The sequence below is a fragment of the Acipenser ruthenus genome, chromosome 3 (genome assembly GCF_902713425.1).
Source record: "Acipenser ruthenus chromosome 3, fAciRut3.2 maternal haplotype, whole genome shotgun sequence".
NCBI lineage: Eukaryota > Metazoa > Chordata > Actinopteri > Acipenseriformes > Acipenseridae > Acipenser > Acipenser ruthenus.
The window spans coordinates 99,745,075-99,762,867 of NC_081191.1; the positions used below are offsets into that span (position 1 = coordinate 99,745,075).

Consider the following 17,793-nt stretch of genomic DNA (forward strand, 5'->3'; position numbering starts at 1 on the left):
TTGATATTTTAAAATGGACTAGTCGCTCGCATTGCTTTTTTGAAGACCCCAGGGAGTTTTATCCATGCATATGAGTGAATGAGTGGGGAGAATGTGTGTTGTTGTTTTCGGGGGTTGCAGAGCATGGATTTGTGTGGCAATGTGCCCCGCCCCTGTGTGCAATTGTGTGTTATGTGTTGTATGTTGCGTGTGTAAATGTTGGTGTATAGATTGGTACACGGGATATAAACGGGTCTGTGTTTCACGTGTATTTAAAGTGTAGATTTGTATTTAGGCACGAGGAGAGCACAAATCACTTCACGTGCTGGTTAAATGTAATATGTGAGCACGGGGTTGCACAGAATTAATTCACGTGCTGGGATTCAAGTGAATAATTAATTAGTAATTGAATCCCAGCACAACAGTATAAATAGGCACATTTTTAGTCAGTCAGGGTTGGGTGTTCGGAAGAGGAGAACGGGTGAGAGAGAAAGGAGTAATTAGAAGTAAAGATCGTAAATATAAGTGTTTGTTCTCACCGTGTTTGTTTGTCTGTCCGTGCACCGTTTGTTTAGTGTTAGTCCGTTTTGTATGTCTGTTTATTTTGGCGCAAGTGCCGTGTCCTGTGTTTTGTGCTGCTTTCAAACCTTTTATTTGTTAATAAACGCTGAGTGCAGCCATTGCACTCAGCTCATCACCATCACCGTCTGTCTGTGTTTGAATTCCTTCCTGCTTCCAGTCTGACGCCACCCACTCTGGCCGTCTTTGTGACACGTGGTGTCATCGTGGGATAGCCGCGCCTCCAAGCGTCAGACCAGGAGGGGTTTTGTAAAAAAAAAATATATATATATATATAATGGCAGAAGACGCCACAAAATGGCGGGACTGGTTCCTGGAGAATGCTGGGCTGGAGGCCCAGGCTCTGCCCATAGTCGTTCGGGCCCTGTGGATGATGGACAGTGAGAGATGGGAGGCCTATCAGCAGGAACACACCCCAAACACCTTGGAGGAAGGTGTGGAGTTTCTCCTCAGCTACCTGGATGCAACGATAAACGGAACAGCAGCCCAGGTAGCAGGACCACCAGCAGAGGAGTACCTGCTGTCCCCATCTCCACCAGCAGAGGGTGAATGCCTGCTGGTTTTGCCTCCACAGCCCAAGCGGGAGACAGATAGAGGTGAAGGACAGGGAGGAGGAGTGCCGCCTAAGGGCCAGGCATCCACGGCGATGTAACAAGCCATCGTCGGGGTGCCTCCTCTGCGACCAGGATCACCTGTTCGCCCACTGTCCCTTCCGCAGTTATGGGGAGGAGCCTGAGCGTCCACAGCCCAAGCGGGAGGAGCCTGAGCGTCCACAGCCCAAGCGGGAGGAGCCTGAGCGTCCACAGCCCAAGCGGGAGGAGCCTGAGCGTCCACAGCCCAAGCGGGAGGAGCCTGAGCGTCCACAGCCCAAGCGGGAGGAGCCTGAGCGTCCACAGCCCAAATGGGAGGAGCCTGAGCGTCCACAGCCCAAATGGGAGGAGCCTGAGCGTCCACAGCCCGAGCGGGAGGAGCCTGAGCGTCCACAGCCCAAATGGGAGGAGCCTGAGCGTCCACAGCCCAAGCGGGAGGAGCCCGAACGTCCTACGCCTGAGTGGGAGGAGCCCGAACGTCCTACACCTGAGTGGGAGGAGCCCGAACGTCCTACGCCTGAGTGGGGGGAGCCCGAACGTCCACAGCCCAAAAGGGAGGAGTCGGTGCGTCCACAGCCCAAAAGGGAGGAGTCGGTGCGTCCACAGCCCAAAAGGGAGGAGTCGGTGCGTCCACAGCCCAAAAAGAGGGAAGTCGGGGCTTCCACAGCCGTAGGACCCAAGCTGCCAGCAGAGGGAGAATGCCTGCTGGTCCCACCTCCACCAGCAGAGGGTGAATACCTGCTGGTGCCGTCCCAAGAGCCAGAAGGGGAGGAGTTACAGGCTCAACCCCCTGAAATTTTTTGGGGGGGAGAAGGGCAGGATGCTGGTGTCCCCCAGCAGCCTCTAGCTATGCTGCTGAAGGCAGCACGGCGCGCACATGCCCAGCTGCCACAGCAGAGGGAGCCAGCACCGCCAGGAGCAGAGGAGCTGGAGCTGCCTCTGCCTCCACCACCGCCAGGAGCAGAGGAGCTGGAGCTGCCTCTGCCTCCACCACCGCCAGGAGCAGAGGAGCTGGAGCTGCCTCTGCCTCCACCACCGCCAGGAGCAGAGGAGCTGGAGCTGCCTCTGCCTCCGCCACCGCCCGGAGCAGAGGAGCAGGAGCTGCCTCTGCTGCCCGTACCTCCGCAGGGAGTACGGTGGCCGGAGCCCCAGAAAGGGGAGCTGCCGGCCACGAAGAAGGGGGAGGAGGTCTGGAGACCACTTTCCCCAGCAGCAGTTTCGCTGCAGGAGTTCTTGTGGCCGGAGCCCCACAGGAGGGAGCTGCCGGCTACGAAGAAGGGGGAGGTCGGGGGACCACCTGCCCCCGCAGCTTTTTCGCTGCAGGACAGGACCAACAGGCTGTCAGCCGTGCCACTACCGGCAGGGGTGCTGACAGCATGGCCAGCCATGGGCCCACTGAAGCCTCCCTTCCCAGCCCGAGACTTTGTCCTGGACTGCTGGGTTTTTAAGGGGGGAGGTGGCCGTTGAGGCCATGTGTGCTGCGCACAAGGGGGGGTATATGTGGCAATGTGCCCCGCCCCTGTGTGCAATTGTGTGTTATGTGTTGTATGTTGCGTGTGTAAATGTTGGTGTATAGATTGGTACACGGGATATAAACGGGTCTGTGTTTCACGTGTATTTAAAGTGTAGATTTGTATTTAGGCACGAGGAGAGCACAAATCACTTCACGTGCTGGTTAAATGTAATATGTGAGCACGGGGTTGCACAGAATTAATTCACGTGCTGGGATTCAAGTGAATAATTAATTAGTAATTGAATCCCAGCACAACAGTATAAATAGGCACATTTTTAGTCAGTCAGGGTTGGGTGTTCGGAAGAGGAGAACGGGTGAGAGAGAAAGGAGTAATTAGAAGTAAAGATCGTAAATATAAGTGTTTGTTCTCACCGTGTTTGTTTGTCTGTCCGTGCACCGTTTGTTTAGTGTTAGTCCGTTTTGTATGTCTGTTTATTTTGGCGCAAGTGCCGTGTCCTGTGTTTTGTGCTGCTTTCAAACCTTTTATTTGTTAATAAACGCTGAGTGCAGCCATTGCACTCAGCTCATCACCATCACCGTCTGTCTGTGTTTGAATTCCTTCCTGCTTCCAGTCTGACGCCACCCACTCTGGCCGTCTTTGTGACAATTTGACTGGGTGATGAGCCGAACAGCGGCGGGAAATGACGGGTGGTTATATAATAAAAGGGGGTGCATGAGCCTGGGGAATGGAGACAGTCCAGCGCTGGACTTGAATGAGAAACTGGGTGCGACTGAGGAAGCGTGTGAGCTGTGACCGAAGAGAATATGCAGTGAAAATGCCAAGACTGAAACGTAGGGTTGTTATTTTGGTGCTGTGAATTCTGGACCCTGACAGGAATTCTCTATAGTTTCAAATCAAACAAACATTCTGAGAATTCAACACAGTCTCCTTGAGTACTACTTCCTAAACATGAAAACATTACCATATACTAAATGAATGGATTAAGCTTATTATGATAGTTTGCAAAATCAGATGAAACTTTCAGTACAATCAGGATGACATAATCATTATTTACAAAATCGTTACTTGTTAAAAACTGTAACTTTACTGCTATACTACCTGCAAATGTTCTGAAATGGAAGGGCAAACTTTCTGGCATGAAAGCTAGGGCGTCTGCATTGCAAGCTGCATTGGAAGCATGTCTTGGGTTTGATTCCTACACAGGGTTTATATTGCAAACTTAAAAACAAATTAATTGTATTTTATTCATGTGTAACAAACACATTTTTAATGTGAACAAAATTGAGTTTATATGAATGACACTTTCATTGAATATACATACTATATATATATATATATATATATATATATATATATATATATATATATATATATATATATATATATATATATATATATAAAAAACACAAGCTAATTTAGAAGAAACAATTGGGGCAGCCTTGGCCAGCATCAAGCAAATAGGCACAATAAAAGCAGATTGAACTTGCATCAAAAACACAAGCCAAGTTAGTAGAAACAATTGGGGCAACCTTCGCCCCCACCGCTTTGCCTATTTGTGCCTATTTGCTTGGTGCTGGCCAAGGTTGCCCCAATTGTTTCTTCTAACTTAGCTTGTGTTTTTGATACAAGTTAGAAGAAACAATTGGGGCAACCTTCGCCCCCATCGGTTTTACAGTTGTACCTATTTGCTTTGTGCTGGGCAAGGTTGCCCCACTGGTTTCTTGAAACTTGGCTTGTGTCTTTGATATCTCCACTTTAAATGGCTGGGCACTTCTGATAACTTGGTGTTTTTTCACATTTCCAATGTGTTTTTGTTTCAGATACTGTATTCAACCCAGCTTTTCAATAAAAAAGATTGGAGGAGGCAGAGACAGATTAAGATTTAATCATTGTCTGTGGTTTGGGGGTAAAATGGACTAAATACTTGACAAGATAGAAACACATGACAGAACTGCATAGGAGTTAGGAGTAATTAAAATATATAGGCCTATATAAAATTACATGACTATAGCATATATGTCTTTGAAGGTTACAAACAGACATAAAACAACAGATGATTGCCTACTGTTAATAGACAAATGGTTAACATTTACATGATAATATGGGTAGCACATGTTCAGCTTTTGCAAACCCTCTTCTCTGTTAATTGGGGGTGATTGCAATAACTGCTCACTGTACAGAGGCAGTTAAACTAGATATTTGGATTGCAACTGTATTTAAAACCGAACAAATATAAAATGTAGTCATAATTAATTTCAGTAAATACAGACTTTAAAATTACTGTAACACTATACTAATTGCTATGGTTGTTGTACACTCAGCAGCAAAATATGTGCCCGTACCAATGGGCCATTCCATGAAAATGTAATGTATGTTACAGTATTGGCAAGCGCAAGAATTTATGATGATCAAAATCCTGTAGATTAGGTTCATCACAAATATTGTGCTTGCCATTAGTCTGATATTGATGACTTCCCAGTGTTAATTCTAGAATGCTTCAAATTTTCAAAGGTTGACATTAACTGTTTTACAGTACAGTAAAAGTTTAGCTGCCATCTGTGACACCTGTCCTATAATATGGATATTTAGTCTTAGCACAAACCAATAAAAATAACTTAATAGTGTGTTTTGTTTTTGCATAAATGCAATTCTGACATGTTCCTAAATTTGGGACATTTATTTGTCCCTTTGTAAAAGCAGGAGAACACTTTTTCAGTGAATCTGCACTTCATTTAAAGCCATAAAATGTGATTGTTTATATCCCAAAATGAGTTATTTTGTACCCAGAGTATCACATTTCAAAGGCTCAAGCTGTTTTATGTATTTTGTGATCATTTAATAGGTGAGTTACAGTTCTCAAATCCATGTTAGTTTCTTGTTTTTTGTGGTAGATAAAAAAAGTTAAAATAGATTGATATTGAAATATAATTGTGCTAGGACAATCATGGTATTTTCATGCTCAGATATCCGTTCAAAATTCAGAAACGTATTAGAATATTCGTTCATTTCCAAAACATAAGCTGATTGCTTCAAGCTTAGACTTTTCAGTCCTTATCGACTGTTTTGTGGGCGATTATACTGAAAATAATTTTGTTAGTGTTTTATCCACATTAAGTATGTTTGTGTAACAGGTGGTAAACTCGAGCGAGGCAAAACACTATTCGGATATTTGTCCCAGCACTCAGGAATACACATTTAAAATATAAAAATTAAGTAAGTTTATGGTAGAAATAAAATTAAAGATACAGTGACCTATACATAAATACAGACGTGCTCAAATTTGTTGGTACCCCTCCACAAAAATCGAAGAATGCACAATTTTCTCTGAAATAACTTGAAACTGACAAAAGTAATTGGCATCCACCATTGTTTATTCCATATTTAATAGAAATCAGACTTTGCTTTTGATTTTTTAGTCAACATAATATTGTAAATAATAAAACAAATGAAAATGGCATGGACAAAAATGATGGGACTGCTAACCTAATATTTTGTTGCACAACCTTTAGAGGCAATCACTGCAATCAAACGTTTTCTGTAGCTCTCAATGAGACTTCTGCACTTGTTAACAGGTATTTTGGCCCACTCTTCCTGAGCAAACTGCTCCAGCTGTCTCAGGTTTGATGGGTGCCTTCTCCAGACTGCAAGTTTCAGCTCTTTCCATAGATGTTCGATAGGATTCAGATCAGGACTCATAGAAGGCCACTTCAGAATAGTTAAATGTTTTGTTCTTATCCATTCTTGGGTGCTTTTAGCTGTGTGTTTTGGGTCATTATCCTGTTGGAGGACCCATGACCTGCGACTGAGACAGAGCTTTCTGACACTGGGCAGTACGTTTCGCTCCAGAATGCCTTGATAGTCTTGAGATTTCATTGTGCCCTGCACAGATTCAAGGCACCCTGTGCCAGGTGCAGCAAAAGCAGCCCCAAAACATAACCGAGCCTCCTCCATGTTTCACTGTAGGTATGGTGTTCTTTTCTTTGAAAGCTTCATTTTTTCATCTGTGAACATAGAGCTGATGTGACTTGCCAAAAAGCTCCAGTTTTGACTTACAGTGCCTTGCGAAAGTATTCGGCCCCCTTGAACTTTGCGACCTTTTGCCACATTTCAGGCTTCAAACATAAAGATATGAAACTGTAATTTTTTGTGAAGAATCAACAACAAGTGGGACACAATCATGAAGTGGAACGAAATTTATTGGATATTTCAAACTTTTTTAACAAATAAAAAACTGAAAAATTGGGCGTGCAAAATTATTCAGCCCCTTTACTTTCAGTGCAGCAAACTCTCTCCAGAAGTTCAGTGAGGATCTCTGAATGATCCAATGTTGACCTAAATGACTAATGATGATAAATAGAATCCACCTGTGTGTAATCAAGTCTCCGTATAAATGCACCTGCACTGTGATAGTCTCAGAGGTCCGTTTAAAGCGTAGAGAGCATCATGAAGAACAAGGAACACACCAGGCAGGTCCGAGATAATGTTGTGGAGAAGTTTAAAGCCGGATTTGGATACAAAAAGATTTCCTAAGCTTTAAACATCCCAAGGAGCACTGTGCAAGCGATAATATTGAAATGGAAGGAGTATCAGACCACTGCAAATCTACCAAGACCTGGCCGTCCCTCTAAACTTTCAGCTCATACAAGGAGAAGACTGATCAGAGATGCAGCCAAGAGGCCCATGATCACTCTGGATGAATTGCAGAGATCTACAGCTGAGGTGGGAGACTCTGTCCATAGGACAACAATCAGTCGTATACTGCACAAATCTGGCCTTTATGGAAGAGTGGCAAGAAGAAAGCCATTTCTTAAAGATATCCATAAAAAGTGTCGTTTACAGTTTGCCACAAGCCACCTGGGAGACACACCAAACATGTGGAAGAAGGTGCTCTGGTCAGATGAAACCAAAATCGAACTTTTTGGCAACAATGCAAAACGTTATGTTTGGCGTAAAAGCAACACAGCTCATCACCCTGAACACACCATCCCCACTGTCAAACATGGTGGTGGCAGCATCATGGTTAGGGCCTGCTTTTCTTCAGCAGGGACAGGGAAGATGGTTAAAATTGATGGGAAGATGGATGGAGCCAAATACAGGACCATTCTGGAAGAAAACCTGATGGAGTCTGCAAAAGACCTGAGACTGGGACGGAGATTTGTCTTCCAACAAGACAATGATCCAAAACATAAAGCAAAATCTACAATGGAATGGTTCACAAATAAACATATCCAGGTGTTAGAATGGCCAAGTCAAAGTCCAGACCTGAATCCAATCGAGAATCTGTGGAAAGAACTGAAAACTGCTGTTCACAAATGCTCTCCATCCAACCTCACTGAGCTCGAGCTGTTTTGCAAGGAGGAATGGGCAAAAATTTCAGTCTCTCGATGTGCAAAACTGATAGCGACATACCCCAAGCGACTTACAGCTGTAATCGCAGCAAAAGGTGGCGCTACAAAGTATTAACTTAAGGGGGCTGAATAATTTTGCACGCCCAATTTTTCAGTTTTTTATTTGTTAAAAAAGTTTGAAATATCCAATAAATTTCGTTCCACTTCATGATTGTGTCCCACTTGTTGTTGATTCTTCACAAAAAATTACAGTTTCATATCTTTATGTTTGAAGCCTGAAATGTGGCAAAAGGTCGCAAAGTTCAAGGGGGCCGAATACTTTCGCAAGGCACTGTATCTGTCCAAAGGACATTCTCCCAGAAGGATTGTGGCTTGTCAATATGCATTTTAGCAAATTCCAGTCTGGCTTTTTTATGTTTTTCTTTCAAAAGTGGAGTCCTCCTGGGTCTTCTTCCATGGAGCCCACTTTCGCTCAAAAAGCGACGGATGGTGCGATCAGAAACTGACGTACCTTCACCTTGGAGTTCAGCTTGTATCTCTTTGGCAGTTAGCCTTGGTTCTTTTTCTACCATTCGCACTATCCTTCTGTTCAATCTGGGGTCGATTTTCCTCTTGCGGCTGCGCCCAGGGAGGTTGGCTACAGTTCCATGGACCTTAAACTTCTTAATAATATTTGCAACTGTTGTCACAGGAACATCAAGCTGCTTGGAGATGGTCTTGTAGCCTTTACCTTTACCATGCTTGTCTATTATTTTCTTTCTGATCTCCTCAGACAACTCTCTCCTTTGCTTTCTCTGGTCCATGTTCAGTGTGGTGCACACAATGATACCAAACAGCACAGTGACTACTTTTCTCCATTTAAATAGGCTGAATGACTGATTACAAGATTGGAGACATGTGTGATACTAATTAAAGAAACAAATTAGTTTGAAATATCACTATAATCCAATTATTTATTATCTTTTCTAAGGGGTACCAACAAATGTGTCCAGGCCATTTTAGAATATCTTTGTAGAATCAGCAATAATTCATCTCTTTTCATAGCTTCTTTGCTTTATTCTATGACATACCAAAGGCATGCAAGTATACATGATAAAAGCATTATTTCAATGAGCTGTAAGGGTACCAACAAATTTGAGCACGTCTGTATATATAGCCATGAAAAAGTATTTGCCCCCTGTCTGATTTTCTGCATTTTTGCACATTTTTCACATTGTATTTGGTCAGATTTCTTTGTGGGTTCATTTCTTTGTGGGTTCATTTGTTTGGTGTGCAAGGTAATCAAACATGCAATCTTCAAGTGTGAAAAAGTTATTGTCCCCCCTAGTTTACTCAACCCAATTAAAGGGATAATTAGGGTCAGCTGTTTGAGTACTTTGGTTAACAACCAGGCCTGATTTGGGCCCAATTTAAATCTGACTAACTTTGGCCCTTACCATCAGAGTGAAGTTGTCAGCTCATAGGTTCTAGAGGCACATCATGCCACGAACAAAAGAAATTCCTGAAGACCTCCGGAAAAAAGTCCTGCCAAATTCTCTCCAAGAACAAGGCGTAAAATCGTCCAGGAAGTCACAAAGAACCCTAGAACAACATCCAGGGATCTGCAGGCCTCTCGCCTCGGCTAAGGTCAGTCATGACTCCACCATCAGAAAGACACTGGGCAAAAATGGGATTCATGGCAGAGTAGCAAGGCAGAAACCATTCCTCACTAAGAAGAACATGAATGCTCATCTCAAGTTTGCCAAAAAGCACCTTGATGATCCTCAAGAGTTTTGGAACAATGTTCTATGGACAGATGAGTCAAAAGTGGAACTTTTTGGCCGACATGGGCCCCGTTATGCCTGGTGAAAACCAAACACTGCATTCCACAATAAGAACCTCATACCAACGGTCAAGCATGGTGGTGGTAGTGTCATGGTTTGGGAATACTTTGCTGCATCAGGACTTGGACGCCTTGCCATCATTGAAGGAGCCATGAATTCTGCTCTGTATCAGAGAATTCTACAAGAGAATGTCAGGCCATCCATCCGTGAGCTGAAGATGAAGCGCAGCTGGGTCATGCAGCAAGACAATGATCCGAAACACACAAGCAAGTCTACATGAGAATGGTTGAAGAACAAGAAATTTAAAGTTTTGGAATGGCCTAGTCAAAGTCCAGACCTAAACCCCACTGAGATATTGTGGCAGGACCTGAAACGAGCAGTTCATGCTCGGAAACTCACAAATGTCACTGGGTTGAAGCAGTTCTGCATGGAGTGGGCCAAAATTCCTCCACAGCACTGTGAGAGACTAATCAATAACTACAGGAAGTGTTTGGTTGCAATTATTGCTGCTTAAGGTGGCGTAACCAGTTATTGAGTCTAAGGGGGTGATATACTTTTTCACACGGGGGCATTGGGTGTTGCATAACTTGTTGCATAAATAAATGAAATATCTATCAAATTTTTGTGTTATTTGTTCACTCAGGGTCCCTTTTATCTAATATTAGGTTTTGGTTGAAGATCTGATAACATTCATTGTCAAAAATAAAATCAGACAGGGGGCAAATACTTTTACACGGCACTATATATATATATATATATATATATATATATATATATATATATATATATATATTTGTTTATTTAGTAGACGTCTGTATCCAAGGCGACTTACAGAGACTAGGGTGTGTGAACTACTATGCATCAGCTGCAGAGTCACTTACAACTAGGTCTTGTCCGAAAGACGGAGCACAAGGAGGTTAAGTGACTTGCTCAAGGTCACACAATGAGTCAGTGGCTGAGGTGGGATTTGAACCGGGGACCTCCTGGTTACAATCCCTTTTCTTTAACCACAAAAACAGTGAAAAAAATGGTTTCACTGTGTGGTCCAGTAGTTAAAGAAAAGGGCTTGTAACCAGGAGGTCCCCGGTTCAAATCCCACCTCAGCCACTGACTCATTGTGTGACCCTGAGCAAGTCACTTAACCTCTCTCTCTCTCTCTCTCTCTCTCTCTCTCTCTCGCTCTCTCTCTCTCTCTCTCTCTCTCTCTCTCTCTCTCGCTCTCTCTCTCGCTCTCTCTCTCTCTCTCTCTCTCTCTCTCTATATATATATATATATATATATATATATATATAGACACACACTACCATTCTATATTAATTCAGCTATTTCCGGCAGGGCACCTATGCGTTGGGCAGTATTGAACATGTTTTTCTGTTGTCTATCAGCATTGCATTTTTTATATATTACATAGAGTGGCCAACAGGAATCCATTATTTTGTGCTTGCTTTGTGGTTCAGTCAGTGATCCTGCCGAACAAATTTAACCCATTATTATTCTCAAAGGCAAAGACCAAAGAAATAAAATAACGCTTAAAAGCATTTAAATAAAACACCAAAAATATGACATTTAAAAAATGTACACATTGTGCACATCAATAAATTCAATAAGCTAACCCTAAGATCTGCCACTGTTTAGATCCTAGATCAGTCGTAGAACTTCTAGAAGCCACATGATAACCTTCCTGAAGGACCTCCTGTTTTGAATCTATATAGCTCTGCATATACACATTGAATTTAAAAGTAATACTAATAAAATCTGTTTAATATCCTGTCTTGTATATTACAGGATTTTGTATGATCTCGCAAATTTGTTTTACATAAACCAGTTACTTACCCTACTTAATTTTAGATGAATTGTTTTAAACGTCTTATGGCAGCATATATATATATATATATATATATATATATATATATATATATATATATATATATATATATATATATAAAGGCCCTTATTGACATCCTGGGTTGGTTGTCTTTCCTCCAAATTGATTTATATTTTGCTTTACCCACCCAGAACTACAGTAGCACATTTTCTGTTTACCTACCCTTTCTGTACAGACTTTAGTGATCACATTGATAATACTAACACTGTAATGTTTACATTTGCACAATTTTGTTTGTCTGGCAAGAGTTTATAGAATTGTTTCCTTCTCAAAAGCAAACCATTTATTTAAAAATGAATATTTAGCTTTGGAACACCCATATGCATAGGATATACAGTAGACTGAAAAACCAACCACTGAAAAAAAGTCTATGAATTTAAGTTGGGAAAGTATAATGTACAGTATTACATTGAAATAAACTGTATTGTTTCATTAGGCTTTATATTTGTTATTGCCATTACATTCATTTACATGTTTTTTTTTGTTTTTTGTATTATTTCAGGGAGGTAACCAGACAGCTACTGTGATTGCATTGTGCTCTATGAGGGACTTTAATCTAGCACAGGAGACATGCCAGTTGGCCATCAGGAATGTAGGTGGCCTTGATGTGCTCATTAATTTGCTGGATACAGATGAAATCAAATGTAAAGTGAGTACTCCTGTCAATGTACTATAATGCCTGCAGGCAAACTGTGTTTTACTTTATGCTACAGTACAGAAGCCCTTTTGTCAGGAAAACAAAGGTACTATGTAAAAGAACAGCTCTACAGTTGTTAAATGCTTTAAATGTTAAATGATTGCTAATGCTAATACACCATATTCCCAACTTTATTTATTTTATATATCACTTGTAAAAAATAAAAAAGTACCATTACAAAGCACTACTGTATATCACTTTTTTTGTTTGTGTATACAAATTAAACAATATTATGACTTGTACTATATTCATACTATTGTTACTTTTTTTTACCCATTTGTAATTAGATTGGTTCACTGAAAATTCTAAAGGAAATCAGTAGAAATTCACAGATCCGGCGTGCCATTGCGGACCTTGGTGGCTTACAGACCATGGTAAAAATCCTAGACTCCCCGGATAAGGATCTCAAGTTTTTAGCTGCAGAGACAATTGCGAACGTGGCCAAGTTTAGACGGGCAAGAAGAACTGTCAGACAGCATGGAGGAATAAAGAGACTGGTTCGTAGTTTGCCTTTTTTAGTGGAATTGTTTTTATATTGTAACAGCACATTATAGTTTGACTCCTGAAACACAACTGCTTAATAGCAACACCTACTGGGAGAAGAAGGACTGGAGGAGCTGCATGTCCAAAAATACCTGTCCATGCCTATTTTGTATGCAGTAGTTGACTTGAAATTATGTACTCCCCGAATCCTGGTTTTGCTTACTCATCAAGGGGAAACTATTGCCTCCCCATCTACTGTATAAGGAGTTTGATTCCCAGTCGACTGTTATAAAAAACTACATAATGGATTTGTGTAGCTGAAGGTCAGTTTTCTAGGCCAGTTATATGCCCACAATAGGATTTATTATAGTGATTGAAAAATGAAACCATCAATTGCAAATGTCTTACTTCAGGTGGGACTCTTGGACTGTGTTCCTGATAACTCTGCTAACCTGACTTCAGAACAGGAAAAAGACATTGAGGTGGCACGTTGTGGTGCTCTGGCACTGTGGAGCTGTAGCAAGAGCACCAGGAATAAAGAAGCCATCCGTAAAGCTGGTGGGATTCCGTTACTTGCACAGCTTTTAAAGTCTCCGCATGAAAATATGTTAATCCCAGTAGTTGGCACACTGCAAGAATGTGCTTCTGAGGTAAGAGTGCAGTTTTTTGTTTTTTAAAGTAGGTTTTAATTTGGGAGGGCTGTGCAAATATGTGGCGTAGCCCTTCCAAAAATGTATTAATTACAGAATGATTGCATCTATAAAGTTAAATTGAATTATTATTTAGGTGCCAGGTTAGTAATTGCTCTAATTTTATTATTTTATTGCCACCTCCAAAAATCTTACTGTTTCTTCACTTAGCAAAGTTACAGGATTGCGATTCAGACTGAGGAGATGATTAAAGATCTGGTGAAAAATCTTAGTAGAGAAAACCCTGAGCTTCAGATGCATTGCGCAAGCGCTATTTTTAAGGTAAATATGTTGACAATATGTATTTTTATACTTTCCTGTCTTAACCAACCATTACTCTCACCACCACCAGCATTATCCAGTCTTACAGATAATGGTAAAACTTGTGTGTATCAACTACTTACATGACCAGAAAACTTGGTCTTATTTATCAGCCAGTTTGTTAAATAAGATCATGTATAAATGCTTCCCATTGTACTTTTCAATTGGGTCATGTTCTTTATTTCTATTTTATACATTAGAGGTCCGCAGCATTTGAATAAAATAGGGAATTTAATACAATAAAAGTAATATAGTTTTACTTTAATAAGGGGATTGCAAATGAAATGATAGTGTACATTTCCATTGTGTCCAAACTTTGTTTTAAAACTGAATCTGAAAACAAGTAATTCATCTTAATTTTGTACTCTATGCACATACCTGTATCATGTAATTGTAAGGCATTTCTGTGTGGGTGTATAAAAGACCTGACCAGAGGGTATTAAAGGATTACACTTTCCTCTGTAATATTTATGTCGACAGGAATGATAATATACAGGGCTGGCACAACACTGCTTGACTTGGGATATTTTGGCACTGGCACAGAACAATCCATGGGGAAAATAGCCCAAATGGACACTGAATTCAATACGTGCATATCACAGGTTAACCAACTACAGTATGAGCAGCCAAAAAGCAATGTATTTGTATTTGAGGCCTCAACTCATTAGTTCAACATTGTGTCACTTGTTCATGGTTATGTTGGCCCTCTACATTGGCTGGATGAGCCATAGCATGGGTGCTTGTACCCTAAGGACCTCATGCCAGCTCTGTCTCATGCTTGCTGCTGTATTAATTAGTATTTAATGACTAGTCAGTTTGTTAACAAATCACAAATGTGATTTATAAGTTAGATGTATTGGTTGGTTTAGCAAAAGGCAACATTATTGCTTGTTATTTTAATGTATTTTTGATCTTGTGTTTGTGTTTATTTTTAGTGTGCTGAGGACATAGTAACACGTGACCTTGTTAGACAATATGATGGTCTGAAACCACTGGCCACACTTCTAAGCATGTCTGAGAACAAGCAACTTTTAGCTGCAACCACTGGAGCCATCTGGAAGTGTTCCATCAGCATTGAGAATGTGGCAAAGTATGTATTAAATTAGAACCCCACATTAACACAGTAGTTACTGTTGCTACCAAGCAAATACGTAATGATAATCAATTTTTCCAAATATTTTAGTTTTATAGAATATCTTCTTTAATATATATATATATTTAAGTTTCATAAAAAATGTAAATATAAAGTATCATCATAAGACTGCAGCCAAGTTGCACATGTTACATGAGAAAAGAACACAGTGCAAAACCATACATAAATTATTCCTTTTGTTAGTAATTGTGTGACTTATGAATTGGCTCAGGCCTGGAAAGGAGATATTAATATAATGTTGTTTTCCATAACTGAATTATTAACAATAATGGTTCTATTATATTTTGTGCCCTCATTGGGAAAGCACGTTCTATATATTTTCCATATATTTCATATATATATATATATATATATATATATATATATATATATAGTAACACAGCAGGGAGGGGGTTAATATCCTCCCAGTATGAAAAACATGTGCAAATGCACATTGGTTTAATTTAATTGTTTTGTTTTATTGATTAAGAAAAAAAAAAAAAGGTATTGTGTAAAACAATCTCTTGTGGTTTGTGGATGGGGAAACAGCTTAGCTGTCCCGTGTTAGTCAGGGAACTTACCTGTGTTTAGTTAGTGTTCCGAATGGGAGCTAGGTGTTTGTTTCATTTTGTTTTGTCTTTGTGTAAATATTAAAATTAGCGCATCAGCACTTATAAAATTCAATTTCTGTGTCCTGGGTCTGTGCTTTTAAAGGGGCAACGAACCGTGAGCGGTGAAGGCTTGTTTACAATATCTCTCTCTCTCTCTCTCTCTCTCTCTCTCTCTCTCTCTCTCTCTCTCTCTCTCTCTCTTTCTCTCTCTCTCTATATATATATCTCTCTATATCTCTCTCTCTCTCTCTCTCTCTCTTTCTCTCTCTCTCTCTATATATCTCTCTCTCTCTCTCTCTCTCTCTCTCTCTCTCTCTCTCTCTCTCTCTATATATATATATATATATATATATATAAAACGTGTGTGACAATAAACCCTGTTATTTGTGCTTATGATGCACAATAGCAAAAAATAACACCTGTTATGCCTGTCATAATAGAGGTATGTTTTGCTTCTTGCCAGATCTTATTTTACTGTATTTCAGTTTTTACTGTAGTTATTTTTTAGTTCAGCAATGCCTGAGAACGTATGTTTTAATTGCCAAGTACTGTTCAGTCATTCTTGGCACTTATAAATATTTAAGGTCTTTGTGCTGCTTGATTGTAGTGTTATTTTAAATGTACATTTGGCCGGATAACTCTCCATCTTCAAGTTGTAGAAATTCCAGAATCTTCTCTTGAAATATGTCCTGCCAGATGATGCCTTAGTATAGAGAAATAGTAACTTTCCAAAAAAATGAATTACACCAAAAAAATTCATGACCTGGCATACTTTCACCATTTCTCCAGCTTCTGCAAAGGTACTCCCATAAAATAAATAATGTAATACTGTTTATTTTCCTGTGCAATGTGAGACAGAGGACATGCAGAATAATATTCACATATGTATTAATTTATACTTCTGTGCCTGTTTATAATTTCCAACTGTTTAATATGATGGTAGCCAACAAATATAAAAAAAAAAACTGATAAGCCTAAGTTCATTTTCATTTTTTACAGCTCATCTTCATAATAAGGATAAATATTGAATCATATTATTTATAACTAGGGTTAAAATAATTACTGTTTCTTATTTCAGATTTACAGTGTGATATTAACTTTTATTGTAATTCATTTGACGAATGAAGTGTTTCAGAATCAGAAAAATGTTAACTGAAAATAACTACAATACATGCTTTTTATGGAATTTATATTATTCAGATGAGGTTATATTCCAGTTTGAAAGCAGCCCTCGGCTGGGTCAAAAGTTCTTCATCTTAGAGATGTTAACAGCTGACAACTATTTCAATGTTTACTGTTGAATAAATTGTTTATGTTATGACTCTGTTCAGGTTTTCTGTGTTGTTAATCCCCTTTAGTAAAGTTAAATATAGGAGTCTATCGATTTAAATAGTGGCGGATCCAAGTACCTCCTGTTTTTAAATATTTTTCTAATTTCTGAAGACAGAATAGACTAAGGGGACTCACACTCACTAAAAGCAGGTTTTGTAAAAGTTACTTTTTTTCATGACGGCAGTATTTGGATCTTCACCATTTAGATCAACTGAATAGACCCCCTAGTAGGTAAATAGTTTATTATCTTAATGGTAACCTAATTCAGTGACAGAAATATTAAACCATAATTGGAAAGAGAGACAGAGATTCAAAATTGATGGAAAAAGATAAAAAGCAATATTTCTATCCGAGGCAGTATAGCTGTTTTAAGAAGTGCAGCTTTTATACGCAGCTATACAGTATGTGCAGTTTTGTTTTTATAAATCTAGCTGTAAACACTGAATTAAAGACCAGGATCCAGCCAAGCAAATAAACAAAGTTTTTATTGAGTTTACAGATTCGGTTAAAAGGGAAGTCTCATCAGGGGTTTGTTAGATCAGTTACTCAGCAGTAATCAAGAAGTGATCAAGGCTGTACATACACTAGGTTTACTTGAACTGAAAACGTAAAGGGTTTACCAAGATAGAAAAGGTGCAAGGTTAACAAGGGGTGTAGAATTCAAATAAGATAAATACAATTTACATGAGAACCTTTAAATGTTCTATTCCAATCTAGTTAATAGTACATTTAGCCTCTGTATTAAACTTGGCACATGGACACTCATTGTAGCCAAGGCTTTAGCTGCAATGCAATAACCAAAGAATTTATGATGTTTAAGACGACCAATCATTTGCAAGCTGTTGAACA

At 40.0% G+C, this 17,793-nt stretch overlaps 1 protein-coding gene across 1 annotated transcript in view; it reads left to right on the plus strand.

The window, feature by feature from the left end:
- The window catches only part of LOC117394924 (outer dynein arm-docking complex subunit 2-like), an 88,492-nt gene that overhangs the window by 40,636 nt on the left and 30,063 nt on the right, over positions 1-17,793 (plus strand). Inside the window, exons 11-15 of the mRNA XM_033993666.3 lie at positions 12,182-12,328; positions 12,664-12,873; positions 13,273-13,509; positions 13,720-13,830; positions 14,805-14,959. Of these exons, the coding sequence (XP_033849557.2) occupies positions 12,182-12,328; positions 12,664-12,873; positions 13,273-13,509; positions 13,720-13,830; positions 14,805-14,959 (860 nt within the window). The remainder of the gene's footprint in view (positions 1-12,181; positions 12,329-12,663; positions 12,874-13,272; positions 13,510-13,719; positions 13,831-14,804; positions 14,960-17,793) is intronic.